The sequence below is a fragment of the Schistocerca gregaria genome, chromosome 2, assembly GCF_023897955.1.
Source record: "Schistocerca gregaria isolate iqSchGreg1 chromosome 2, iqSchGreg1.2, whole genome shotgun sequence".
NCBI classification, from domain to species: Eukaryota; Metazoa; Arthropoda; class Insecta; order Orthoptera; family Acrididae; genus Schistocerca; species Schistocerca gregaria.
This window is the reverse complement of record NC_064921.1, coordinates 397830537-397845194: the sequence shown is the minus strand read 5'-3', so window position 1 is coordinate 397845194 and position 14658 is coordinate 397830537. Positions and strand designations below refer to the sequence as shown.

The 14658-nt window shown below is 43.7% G+C and overlaps 1 protein-coding gene across 1 annotated transcript in view; it reads right to left on the bottom strand.

Annotated features, from left to right (window-relative positions):
- LOC126322244 (uncharacterized) overlaps positions 1–14658 on the bottom strand; it is a 700988-nt gene that overhangs the window by 459378 nt on the left and 226952 nt on the right. Inside the window, exon 3 of the mRNA XM_049994273.1 lies at positions 12385–12462. Coding sequence (XP_049850230.1) covers positions 12385–12462 — 78 coding nt within the window. The remainder of the gene's footprint in view (positions 1–12384; positions 12463–14658) is intronic.

The window sequence follows — 14658 nt, the reverse complement described above, 5'->3', positions numbered from 1 at the left end:
TTGCGATAAAAGAAATATGAGGAAAACGCTGACAAGAAAGAGAGAGGATGATAGGCAGTGTGTTAAGACACTAGGGGATACCTTCTACGGTACTATAGAGAGCAGTAGGGTGTGAGAAATTAGAGTAAAATGAAGATTGGAATTTCTTGAAACAAATCCATGATTTCCTGGTGCTAGACAAAAAATGCAAGGCAGCTAAGATATTACTAATGTCATATGAACTCGCAAACGGAATCATATACGAAAAGATATGTGTAAATAGATATTTGCGAGGTAAGTGCAGTGACGGACCTGTCGAATAAACATTATTGACTGAAGAACTGTTGAGATATGGGCCTTTTTACGTGCGCCAAGAATTGACAGTTCCGTGGTGTCTGCTACCGTCCATCCGACGGACGTCGTTACTTTTAGTGTGTGTGTGTGTGTGTGTGTGTGTGTGTGTGTGTGCGTGTGCGTGTAGACAGAGGGAGACAGATAGACACACACACACACACACACACACACACACACACACACACACATACACACAGAGGAGGGAGAGGGTGTGCAGCATAGAGACGGAGGGGTGGAGAGAGAAAGTACGACCGCGTCGCAGCCGCGAAACTTGGCCATTTCATCAATTAGGTGGGACGGAAATCGGGGCGGCCATCCCGGCGTCGTAATTGGGAGCTTCCGTGGCGCTACCTGGAGCCTGGTGCCTGGTGCTTTCTGCCGGCTACCTGTCCATCCCGCTGGCGCGGCTCGCAGCCAAATTGCTCTCACGGCACAGCAAGTGGATGAGCCTCCCCCTCCTCACAGCCCCGCCATTACTGACAAAGTCCTGAATACTGTAGGGGGACAGCTCCACCGTGCCAGACTCTGCAAATCCGCTCCGGGGGAACATCTACACTGCTCCAGCTGAGGGGGACGTTATCATTACGACTGCACAGGAAATTTCTGTCTCAGTAAATTGTAGGTGAGCGAACGGACATCCACTGATGAAATCCGACCACCTGATTCAGGTGAGTGCTCTGTTTTACACTTATTCCTACTGGCTCGCGGCGTAGACAATACATCACACGCTGACGCGTCACCGAGATAGGCGCGTGAGCGTTTGTAAGGGTGGGTGAAGTGAGAGAGATGGCTGTAAGCACCACTGGTACGACGACCTGTTGAATTTCTGGAGTCTACTGAGCTGAAGGCACGTCAAGGAGCTGTGGTCAAAAGCGAAAAAAGCGTCGCTGGGCTGACTCTTCTCATGCGATCGCCCTGCGTGTGGTCACTTATAATTTTCCGATGAACATGCGACAGGGAGGGAAAATGAGTAGTTACCTGTGCTCGTACTAGCGACAGGTACAGATTATTTATATTGTGTTGCCCAATCGTAATGTGTTTATGTTACGTGTTGCTTTAATTACTAGCTCTGCGTTTGGAATTTTAATTTTCTCGAAACGTGGCCACTCGTACGGTGGTAAATTATGTAGAAAGAAGATCAGAAGTTGGAAAGATAAATATAGCTATAAGAAAGTTAACTGCTAATAACAGAAGAAATACTTCGAAGCCGAAAGAGAGGGCTAAGAAAAATGCTCAGGAAAAGATGGAGATAGAGAAATATAAGTCTCTTAAGATATAAATAAATACGAGGTTTCGGGATGCCATGGCGAAATGACCGTAGGAGAAAATGAGAAGAAATCGAAAAATAAATGGTAGTCTGAAGGATTGATTAATCACACATAAAACTTAAAGAGAGGAAGAGGAATTCTACTGTTGAATTCAGTGGAGGTAGCAGATAGGTGGAAGGAGTTCATTGAAGGTCTTCACGAGGGAGAGGTACTGTCTGAAGTCAGAAAGGAAGAAATAACAGTCGATGTGGAAGACATAGAGGATCCACTGCTAGAGTCAAAGTTTAACAGAGCTGCGGAAGTCTTTCGACCAAGTAAGACAGAAAGCATACGTAACATTCCTTTTTGGTCCGTAGAATGTATGATTCTGTGGACTTATCACCAGACTTTCAGAAAAAGACCATCCATACAATCCTGAAGGTAGCAGTGAGAGCAGTGTGAGAACTATTGCACAGTGTGCTCAAAAATTCATGCATCCAAGTTGCCAACAAGAATAATATACAGGAGAATGGAAAAGAAAATAGAGGGTCTGCTAGATAACGATCAGTTCGGCTTTCGGAAACGTAAAGGCACCAGAAAGGCAGGAGGGACGTCGTGGCATGTAGCGCAAGCAAATTTTACGAGAAATCAGGACATACTCATAGGATTTGACGATATGGAAAAAGCGTTTGACAAAGTACACTGGTGCAAGATTTTAGAAGGTTTTAGGAAAATAAGTATAAACAGTAGAAAAGATAAGAAATATGTAATTTGTACAAGAACCGAGAAGCAACAATAAAAATGTAACAACAAGAATTAAGTGCTCGGATTAAATAAACACGGATGCAATCTTTCACCCTTACAGTTCAGTGTGTACGTTGAAGAAGTAATCACCGAAATAAAAGGCAGGGTGAGAAGTGGATTAAAGTTGATGGTGAAAAGATATCAATGATAAGATCTGTCGATGACATGGCAAAAAGCAGCCTCATTTCCTGAGTGAAGTAGATTAATTATGGAACTATGGAGCATAAATTACATCTAATGCTCTGTTCGCAGTAATGGCATTGGAAGATGCAGAAAGAAGAGAAACGGATTTCAGCTCTTGTTGTTATGTTTTCTCATTGACTACCGAGATATACCGTATCATTGGCATATTTTTATGTAATTTTATTCTTTGGTAGTAAAGTTGAAGTTCTCGTCGTCGTCGTCACCGTGATAGCTCAGTAGGAGAAAAGTGAAAAGGAAATCAGCTGTAGCATTGAAGAAGAACCATCCCGGCGTTCTCTAGCTATGATGTAGGGGAAGGAATGAAGTGAAGGGGTTTTGAATCCGTTACTCTGACACTCCAGTGCGACATCTTAACCGATGCGCAACTTCATCTAGTAACGATGGAAATTAAAGTAGACATCGGACGTAAATCACAACATACAAGCATGTCAACTCGGAGGGTAGATGCCATTTAGCAATGAGTCGTCAAGTCTCATTCCTTCAGCTCCATATATTGTTTGCATAAACTGGTTAACAGCAATTAACAGCATAAAGTGCGCTATGGAGACCTCACTATCAACAACATATCATTAGTAATTTCACTGCATTCATGACGGCGCGTGGATCTATGTGTAGTTCGAAAGTCACCTATCGCCGTTCTTATCCATGGAAAAGTAAAGTTAAAAATCATGAGCACCAAGTTGTGCATACTTCTTAACCTTAAAAGAAGTGACCATCTCTTTTGTTCTGTATATGGATTCAAATCCAGTAACTACAGGTAAAGCTTTCGTTCCTGACCGATACTCTAGCACAGGACAGATGTTCATTGCTGACTAGGCAAAAAGATACGTGATGTATCTGATTATTAACTATATCAACTAATAATGCGGAACTTGCAATTACTTGCCAAAAATATTTGTACTGGACCGGGACTCATATCCAGCAACTTATTTGCCTATTAATTAACCATAACAGATGTTAAATATGGTTTCCTGCATGAGTAACAAACTTGAAATGATGGGACAAAGTTTTGTGATGAACGGGGACTCGAATCACGCACTTAACCAGATTGATGAGTAAACACGATCAAATGATAGATAACCAATTTCTTTGGTAGTAGTGAGATGTTTGTATCTGGAATGACGGGATGAATGAAAAATTTTTGCATTCCCGGGATTAGAACCCAGCACTCATTGCCGTTGTTTTCTAGCAATAATGGACGTTAATTATAGGTTTCTTACACCAGTTGCGAGATGCGCAAACGTTTGAACTAGAAACAACGTGACTAAGAATTCAAAACACCGTACATATCGTCACTGATTACACACGAAGAGAAGTTAAATACCGATTTTTTTTACAAGTATGTAAGACTGGTATGGGTGAACCTGAAATAATGTGACGACAAATTCAGTGTCCTATTGGCAGTCAGCGAATGAAGAGGCATTAAAAATCAAAATTATTTTCCATCAGCAGTGAGGTTTCGCTCTCTTAAATTGAAATACGGCCGGGAGAGCAGCGTGCTGACCACATGCCCCTCCATATCTGCATCCGGTGAAGCTTGTGTGCTGAGGACGACACGGCGGCCGGTCGGTACTGTTGAGTCTTCATGGCCTGTTTGGGCGGAGTTCAGTTCTTTTAGCAAATAGAATGGACGAACTTCTGTGATTCAAGTCTCTTGTCTCCAACACAAAACTGTTAATTCTAACCCTCCCAGCCTCCTAATGACGATGGAACACACAAATTGCCTCTCGATTTAATACATCGGTCTCCAGCCGACTTCTCTCCAAGGGTCTAACGCTCTTGCCGATGCTAGAGCCTGGAAAAACATGACGAACATTTTTGTACTGAAACCTGATTCGAACCCCAACACCCATCATACTCGGAGACATTGAGGACTCTGGAACCTTGTCCAGGCAGAGAACTGATGGAACTTTATCGTCAAGAAGGGATCAGATCCTGGGAGGGGGAAGATACGAGCTCGAATCCCAACCCAGAATCAATATACTAAACATCTCAAGCTCAAATGAAAGATGGAATAAATGTCCTGTGACGTTACATAGTGTCTAGTTCATGAAATAAACTAGAGATATAAGTGTAACAAAGGTTAATGGTAACAGAGTTTTTACACAGACTAACGCCTCTTTCGTGACCCGTGCTGACCCCTAGTCGGTTGCGAAGAGAAGTAAATAGGCCTATGAAAAACAGTCACTCGAGTAGGAATCGAAACTAGAACTTAAGTATACGAAGATACTATCAAGCCACCAGACCACCAAGCTTCACGCTTGGTAATGATTTTATCGTAATGCAGGTATGCCATCTGTGTGAGATTTCTGACACGTGACTCCATGGAGTGGATTTATTTATTTGGCGTATGGCTCATAACATCACAGAAAAAATTACAGAAACAACACGATTAAAAAAAACACATATGTATAAACAGAGCACTAAATAACAGTTTGTATATAAGGACACCGCCAATTGTAAATTTACACTCACAGAAGAGCAATCACAAACAAACGTCCAGCTTAGATAATAAATAGTTGATTGCCTCTTGGGTCGCCATTAGGAAATCCTGTGGGTCACCCTCGTATGTCCTTAGTGGACATTCCTGCACGATGTGTTTGACCGTCTGTCTCTCAGCGCCACAGTCGCAAGCGGCCGAAGGAAGTTTACCCCATCTGTGTAAGGAGTCGGCGCATCTCTCACAGTTAGTTCTGATGCAGTTAAGAGTTGACCAAACTTTGCGAGGGCAATCAAATCCATTTGGTTTACTAAAGATGCATGGCATACTGTGGCAGTTTACTGCTGTTCTGCTCTCCCATTCGTCTTTCCATCGGTCATTTATTTTAAAGTTGGTTTGGTGCAGAGCCTGTGCGGTCTTTAGTGGAGGATGCCTGGACCGGAGTCGGTTTCCTTGAATGTAGTGAGTATCTTCATGGATTTGTACTTGAGGGTTGGTCATGATTTTTTGAAATTCTCTAAGCAGAGCGTGTTCTCGGCGCACGTTAGGAGGGGCTATGTTACTGAGAACGGGCAGCCACACTGTAGGAGTTGGCCTGATTGTGCCTGATATAATACGCATTGTTGCGTTAAGTTGGCTGTCTACCATGTGTGTGTGTGTTTGCTGTTGAGCCACACAGGGGCACAGTATTCTCTCACTGGATACACCAAGACAAGTGCGGATGTTCTTAAGGTAGATGCTGTGGAGCCCCAAGTGGTGCCACAGAGCTTCTGCAACATAATGTTGCGTGTTTTAAGTTTCGCTGCAGTTTTCGTCAGGTGTTCTTTGAATGTTAGTGTCCTATCTAGGATAACCCCAAGGTACTTTGGGTGTTTGTTGTGACTTAGTAATTTAGTGGATTACAATCTGTTTAAGCCGGCCGCTGCGACCGAGCGGTTCTAGGCGCTTCAGTCCGGAACCGCGCTGCTACTACGGTCGCAGGTTAGAATCCTGCCTCGGGCATCGATGTGAGTGATGTCCTTTGCTTAGTTGGGTTTAAGTAGTTCTAAGTGTAAGGGACTGATTACCGCAGATGTTAAGTCCCATAGTGCTTAGAGACATTTGAACAACCTGTTTAATACATTCATTTTCATGTTTGGTAGAATCACCGTTAACTAACTGCTTCGGCTACCCGTTGTATATATTCGACTTGATTTTGTAACCATTGAAATAAAATCACTCAGGAAACACACCAACCGTGAAAACGTATCTGCATAAACAGCCAATACTGTAGGATTCAGTAAGTTTAATGTCTTGCACTTGAGCTACTCCGCTGCGCTAACTGTTCGCTGTTAACAACGCACAGTGCAAAAGAAATATTTTCGACAAACTGAGTGTACACCACGCAGAAACAATAAGGGTGTAACTAATGCTCATGCAGTGTATGACGTGAGGAGCACTAAGTATGTAATGCGCATTTGTGAACAATATTTATCCGAAAAAATACATAGATGCATAAGTTCGTGGTGATTTTATCTGGCGCATTGCTACAGAACTTGCTTCAAGTGTATTTATCAATCTTTTTTTTTAATTTGAGGTTATAGTAGCCGGCCGCGGTGGTCTCGCGGTTCTAGGCGCTCAGTCCGGAACCGCGCGACTGCTACGGTCGCAGGTTCGAATCCTGCCTCGGGCATGGATGTGTGTGATGTCCTTAGGTTAGTTAGGTTTAAGTAGTTCTAAGTTCTAGGTGACTGATGACCACAGATGTTAAGTCCCATAGTGCTCAGAGCCATTTGAACCAGGTTCTAGTATTGTTCTTGCATTAACATTTTGAACACTGCATATTTGAAGGTTACGAGTAGCGTTGTTTATGGGCTAGAAAATGGAACGTTAATAGAAAGAAAGTTTAACATTTGCGACGGTTTGTTCTCTCTAGATTAAACAGAGGTGTCAAAAATATGTGGGAAGATCGAAAATTTGTGCCTTGTTGGGATGAGTGCTATCGAAGAAATCTCGCAAGAAAATACTTTTCTCGCTTCATGTAGGATCGTTTTGACATGAATTATTCTCCACATTCACGAAGTGCAATACCTGTATCTCTGTCACTTAAGAGATAAAATGTTCTCCTACGAGAACTGAACCAAAAACCACTGAAGCTCTTGCTTTACAATGTGACAATGTTCCCACAGACCTAGCAACCATTCGCGACATTCAGTTTTGTCATTGTCGTACTGAGGGCTAATACAGAAGATCTGCAATGAAACAGACGGTAGCTTCTGTGTGGAACGATCTTCATGGACTAAAAACATGCTTTTGACAATTAGAAGACACACAACAAGTGAAATTCATTCAGAATATCTAACTAAAATACCAAGAAAATGTCAAATGAATTTGGAAGGATAATTCTGTATCAGTTCAGGACGTAACTCTGCTGTCACAGGATTGTCAGACATATTCCACAATGTTTCAAATTTCAATCATCTCCGATACGTTTCCACGGTTGGTGTGTTTCCTGAGTGGCCTAACAATCAAAGAGCGAATGTTGCGCATCAAAGATACATCAGAAAGACCAACCAAACTGACACCTGAATTATTGAAAGTTATAAGAAAAAAATACTATATGATCAAAAATATCCGAACACCTGGCTAAAAATGACTTACACATTCGTGGCGACCTCCATCGGTAATGCTGGAATTCAATATGGTGTTGGGCCACCCTTAACCTTGATGACAACTTCCACTCTCTCAGGCATAAGTTCAATCAGGTGCTGGAAGGTTTCTTGGGGAATAGCAGCCCATTCTTCACAAGGTGTTGCAACGAGGAGAGGTATAGATGTCGGTGAAGCCTGGCACGAAGTCGGCGTTCCAAAACATCCCAAAGCCGTTCTATAGGATTCAGGGTAGGATTCTGTGCAGGCCACCCCATTACAGGGATGTTATTGTCGTGTAACCACTCCACCACAGGCCGTGCATTATGAAAAGATGCTCGATCGTGTACAAAGATGCAATCTCCATCCCCGAATTGCTCTTCTACAATGGAAAGCAAGTAGGTGCTTAAAACACCAGTGTGAGCCTGAGCTGTGATACTGCAACGCAAAACAACAAGCGGTGCAAGCCCCCTCCAGGAAATCACGACCACACCATAAGACCACCGCCTCCGAATTTTACTGTTGGCACTACACACGCTGGCAGATGACTTTCACCGGGCATTCGCCATACCCACACCCTGCCATCGGATCGCCACGTTGGGTACCGTAATTCGTCATTCCACTCAACGTTTTTCCACTCTTCAATCGTCCCATGTTCACGCTCCTTACACCAAGCGAGGCGTCGTGTGGAGTTTACCGGCGTGATCTGTGGCTTATGAGCAGCCGCTCGGTCATGGCATCCAAGTTTTCTCACCTCCCGCCTAACTGTCATAGTACTTGCAGTGGTTCCTGATGCAGTTTGGAATTCCTGTGTGATGGTCTGGATATATGTCTTCCTATTACACATTACGATCTTCTTCAACTGTCGGTGGTCTCTGTCAGTCAACAGACGAGGTCGGCCTGAACGCCTATGTGCTGCACGTGTCCCTTCACGTTACCACTTCAAGGTCACATCGGAGCTAGGAATGTTTAGGAGTGTGGTAATCTAGCGTACAGACGAATGACACAAGTGACACCCAATCACCTGACCACGTTCGAAGTCCGTGAGTTCCGCGGAGCGTCCCATTCTGCTCTCTCACGATGTCTAGTCACTACTGAGGTCGCTGATATGGAGTACATGGCAGTAGGTGGCAGCACAATGCACCTAATATATAAAACGTATGTATTTGGCGGTGTCTGGATACAAGGTCTATAAGGATCTATTCTACTTTTCCACTTTAATGTCCATTTTCACTGGACGATAAGGGTGATAAGTATCGGGTTCGAATCCGGGGAAGGTAAAAATTCAAACATCACGCTACTGCTAAAAAAATCATTAACTACTACTTGAATGGGCTTACTCAAGAATCTGATTACGTGCTGGGTTCAAACTCCCGGTCAACATGAAACTTTACGTCTCGTCATTTCAAGATTTTTGCATGTGCATTAAACCATATTTAACATCTTTGGTGGTTAGTTAAGAGGAGCAAAAGTTGTTGGATAGGAGTCCCGGTCCAGTATAACTATTTTCGCAATGTAATTCCAAGTTCAGATTTACTAACTGCTACTAGCGAAAATGAAGTGTATCTTCCATCTTTATGCATAGTGAGCAATGTCCCATCAGTCTTGTGTTCTAGTTTCGGCCAGGCACGAACGCGTTGCATGGCCTATAGATTTTGCGTTTGAACCTACATTCAGAACAAAACAGTTGGTCATGTCTTTTAAAGTTCAAACATATGCGCAACTCGCTGCTCATGGTTTTTAATGTCACTTTTTGACAGATAGGAGAATCACGAATTGGTAGCCATCATGAATACAGTGAGATTATTATCGATACGTTGCTGTTGATGAGGTTTCCATATAGCACATGATGCCGTTAATCGCGGTTATCTAACTGGTTATTTCATGAACCATCTTATGCATACGCCTGTTAACAGGCGCGTGGAAAGCCTTTTAGATAGTGAAACGTCCCCTTAGAAAAATTTATACACGACTGTTCTATGTGAAACGTCCTCTTTGAACAATTATACACGAATGTGCTTAAACTGACACACAATATTTTTAGCGCAACGCAATCTGACTTCCAAAAATCCCTACGAAAGAATGGCCCTGACTAACATTAACCTATATGTTTCACAGATCACTTACCTCACAAAAATCTTCGTTACTCGAACTACTGCAATACAGCGAGCGCCACTACCGCCAGCTAACTAAAAGATTCAAACTACGGAAGTCACTAACTACTGAGGCACAGTTAGCAAATGAAAGATTTTAATAGAGAACAAACTATGTATTTACCTTAATAGTCATAATATATATATCAGTTCATGACACCAATTCTTACAAATTTCAAAACTCTGCCATCTCTCTCCCCACGTCCACCACTGCTGGCGGCTCACCTCCAACTGCGCAACGCTACGCGCTGTTAGCATCCAGCTGCCGCTGCCCAACACTACAATGGCAGACAACAATGCAAACGAGCCACAGACTGCACATGGTACAGCCAGTGATTTTTCATACAGAGCGCTACGTGGCGTTACCAATCAGAAAACGTAAACAGCCTACTTACAATAGTAACAATGCTTTGAGTTGTCATAGAATTTTGGGAGTCCAGATATCCTTTGAAAATATCTTATTAGCAAGTAAATTTAGTTTTGGGACAAGTTTGCTGTATGTTTTCTGTGGTTGAGTTACGGGCATTCGTTGTCTCAGATACTAATGATAATGGTAAAATTTTAGAAGTGTAACTTACTGTAATAAATCTGAGTTTACAAGCGTTTAGGACTCCTCGTCTGTAATAAGGAACTCCCTGAGATTGGTAATATCGTGGTATTTGCTTACAATTGGAGTTATTGCCACACAGACCAATTTCGTTTAGTGGTCAGTTGTGGTAACAATTTTGCGTAGTCAAACGACTGTACCAGAAAGCAATTAGAGAAGCTACAAGACAGTTACGTTATGTGTCTGCATGAAAATCAGTCGGAACGCAATTCACGTATTTTGGATTCTTTTGAACATACGACGGTAATTCAAAAAGTAAGGTCTCCTACTTTTTCATATGTACAGAACTATGTTTGTGCGGCAGTTGGTCACACTGTTATGAAGAGTGCTTCACGCGGTGTGTGTAAACATGCGCACGCCGCTCTGAGGTGCTGCGTCTTCGCTTGGTAGCCGTTGAGAATGGAGCTCCTGTTGGATGTTATCGCCAAGCTCGAATTGCGCGCAGTTATTCGGTTTTTGAACGCAAAGGGCACTGCGCCGATTGAAATCCATCGCCAATTGACAGAAGTGTATGGTGAGTCGTGCATGAATGTCAAAGATGTTCGTAAGTGATGTAGAGAATTTGCAGCTGTTCGGACCGAAATTCACGGCGAACAAAGGAGGTTGAGCAAAGCATGTGTGAAGATCGACGGATCACCCTGGATGATCTCTGCACGTTGGTTACTGAGGTTTCCCGAAGCACCGCTCACAGAATTCGACGGAAACATTGAACTACTGGAAGGTGTGCCCAAGATAGGTGCCACGCATGCTGACTGAGGACCACGTGCGGCAACGAGTTGATGCTCCCCGCGCATTTCTTCACCGCCTTGCAGCCGAACTGGACAACTTTCTGGACTCAGATGAAACCTGGGCATACCACTTTACACCTGAGACCAAGCAAAAATCACGCCAGTGGAGGCATCCTTCTTCGGCAAAGCCGCCGAAATTCAAACAAATATAATCTGCCGTTAAAGTCATGACAACCGTTTTTTGGGCTCGGAAAGGGGTATTGCTGGTCGACTTTATGACTACTGGGACCACAATTAACGCTGACTGGTACTGTGAGACTCAAACTGGCAATTCAGAACTGGAGAAGAGGAATGTTGAGCAAGGGCGTACACATTCTCCACGACAACGCTCACCCATACATCGCTCGGCAAACCGTTGCTGTCCTGCATCAGTTTCAGTGGAACATAGTCACCGAACCACCCCATAGTCCTGACTTGGCGTCCAGTGAGTGTCACCTGTTCCCTAAGTTAAAAGAACATTTGGCCGGCAAGCAATTCAGCTCCGACGACGAGGCGGAAGAAGAGGTTCATAACTTTCTGAACAGCATGGCGGCGAGCTGGCATGACATAATCATAGAAAAACTGTCACAGCGTCTACAAAAATGCATCGACAGAAATGGTGACAATGTCGAAAAATAGCTAAATGTTCAAGCTGCAAACCGATGTAAACCATTGTAGAAATAAACAGCTCGGTGTACTTATAAAAGAATACGAGACCTTATTTTTGGAATTACGCTTGTAACAGCACATGACAGTACGTCGAATTTTAGCGAATCTTTCTGGAACGTTCGCCCTCGAAATTGTAACAGTAGATCTTTTGTGCTGTCTGCCCCTGGAGTCTGATGAGTGTCTTCTTGACGTTATCGTGGTCAGTGGACGAATCCGCGACGAAATATGCAGATCTTCTCATGCTCATCTGTATCTCCTCTTTCAATCGTATCAGCGTCCCAGAGAGACGAGAAATGGTGAAGAACTGACGGAAAGCGGTTTCATGAATTACTTCTTTTGTGGACGAATAATTACACTTCCCCAAGAAATCATTCGTTTTTTATATCTGGTGGAGATTAAAAATCTACCTACCATGTAACTGAACTGTCCAGCGAAAATTGCCCCCTTGCTGTGTTAGTGCAATTGATTGGTGCTGAGATGCCGTGCCGCCAGCTGAGGAGCGCAGCGCTTTGGGGCGGGCGCTGAGTGCTCACCTGTTGATGAGGAGGTGGGCGGCGTCGGCCGCCGTGTTCCGGTTGCGGTCACTGTGCGGCAGCTGCGACGCGTTACGGCTGCAACACACGGGGAGGGCCGGAGTCAGTGGCGGCGACGGCGTTAACTAGTATTCACTACACCAGCCATTACAAGCCTAAGCAGCTCCGGGAGTCGGCGCTACGAAACATTCCTCTCACTAGTGAATTCACTCACATCAACCAAATATCTAGGTCTCACCTTACAGGTTGATACCAGCTGGTTCAAACACATAATTGGGGTCTAAGGCACTGCGAGAGACTTCTGGAAAAGTGGTTTATTATGTTTATTAAGTGAGGTACCGAGGAAAAGTAAGGTCAGTAGCTTATGAAAAAGCGCATCCTTAGTACAAAAAGCGTGTAACGTCTTCACTAACGTTATTCCAAAACTCACAGCATTTCTCGTTTCACTAGCTATCGATGGCCCTTAAAATTACATTCTTTCATCAAAAAAATCTGTAGTTACTGGAATAACGGGGTAGATAATGAAGTTTCACATAATAACGATGTGAAAAAGTACTGTCCTCTTTGCGTGCTACCATTTGCCAAAACCTCTTCTCGATATCTGAAACTGTTTACGAAGTGTGAGGATTGCGGTGAATATTTCACTCTGGCTTCATCGCTGGTGCAGCTCGATCGCAAATGAGCGTGCTGCTTTAGTTCAATTTTCTCGAGATTGCTGACAGATAGACATCTCCACCGTAGTCTAAAAGAAAATTCAATACATTAGCTAAATCCATACGCAACAACATATTATGTAATATATACCAAACGCAAAATCATAGCGAGCTCTATTTTTCATTTCAAACTTCTCCGAATTTCGCTCAGTCTCTTACTTGCACGTAAATATCGCAGTAACTATGACCTTAACGAAATGATGCGCACGTCGTAATGAGCCTGACTATAAAGCTACAAATAAAGCAAACGTAAATTTTTTTACCGAATTCTTTCTGTGAAATCGTCTGTACGCTTCGATTCTGTCGTCGCCGACCGGCCGAAAGGTGGCCGATACTTGTTGCCCTCCCTTCTGAACGAACGAACTCGCCCAGCGCAACGGGCGAAAATTGGTTAGTGCACATCGGCCACCGAATCCTGCGCCGACTTACCCATTCTTCTGTATAGCATTCGTGTTAGTATTTCTATATACTGCTTCCAGCTTTCAGCTTTCCCTTCTTTGCTTAGGGCTGGTTTTCCATCTGAGCTCTTGATATTCGTACAACTGCTCCTCTTTTCTCCGAAGGCCTCTTTAATTTTCCTGAAAGTGCTATCTATCTTTCCCGTAGCGAATCATGCCTCTGAATCCTTACTTTTCCCCTTTATCCGTTCATGCATAGCTATATTTGTGTATCTTCTCATTTCGTCAGTTAAATTCAATATCTCCTGTCTTATCCAAGGATTTGTACTAGGCTTTGCTTTTTGCCTATTTCATACTCAGCTGATGTCACTATTTCATCTCTCAAAGCTATCCATTCTTCTTCTACTGTATTCCTTTCCTCTATTCTAGCCAATGGTGACAGATAGACATCTCCACCCAAGTCTAAAAGAAAATTCAGTACATTAGCTAAATCTATACGTAGCAACATGGCATGGGCGTGTGTGTGTGCGTTTGTCCTTAGGATAGTTTAGGTTAAGTAGTGTGTAAGCTGAGGAACTGATGACCTTAGCAGTCCCTAAGATTTCACACACATTTGAACAAACACATAATTATAAACAGAGTGTATGGTGATCTTCACCCGAAGAATTCTGGAAACGTGTAACTGATGTGCATATGTGGCGCATACAATTCATAAGAAACACAATTGAGAAGAATTTTGCATCACCAGTCAATGTTCAACTAAGTCATCACGATCACAGGGGAAAAATCTGTGAATAATGTGCCAGTAGTCTGTAAGTAAAATCACAGATAGAGCCATACGCTGCGGACTGCTAGCCACGGATGGGGGGATGGTCGGTGGGAGGGGGGCGAGGAAGGGGGGAGGAGGGGGGTGGCAGGGGGCGGAGCGGGGGATGGGCCACCTCATGCAGGGACTTCCGATAACAGAGCCTTGGTCCAATGACAGGCGACTCTGTTTTAGTTTCGTAGTAAACGGTAGCTGGTTTCATCGCGCTGTGTTTCTGATTACGACGTCTTGTGTTTAGTAGCCGCGTGGTTAGGGGCGTAATGTAACGGACTGCGCGGTTCCAGGTTCGAGTCCTCCCTCGGGCATGGATGTGTGTGTTGTTCTTAGCATATGTTAG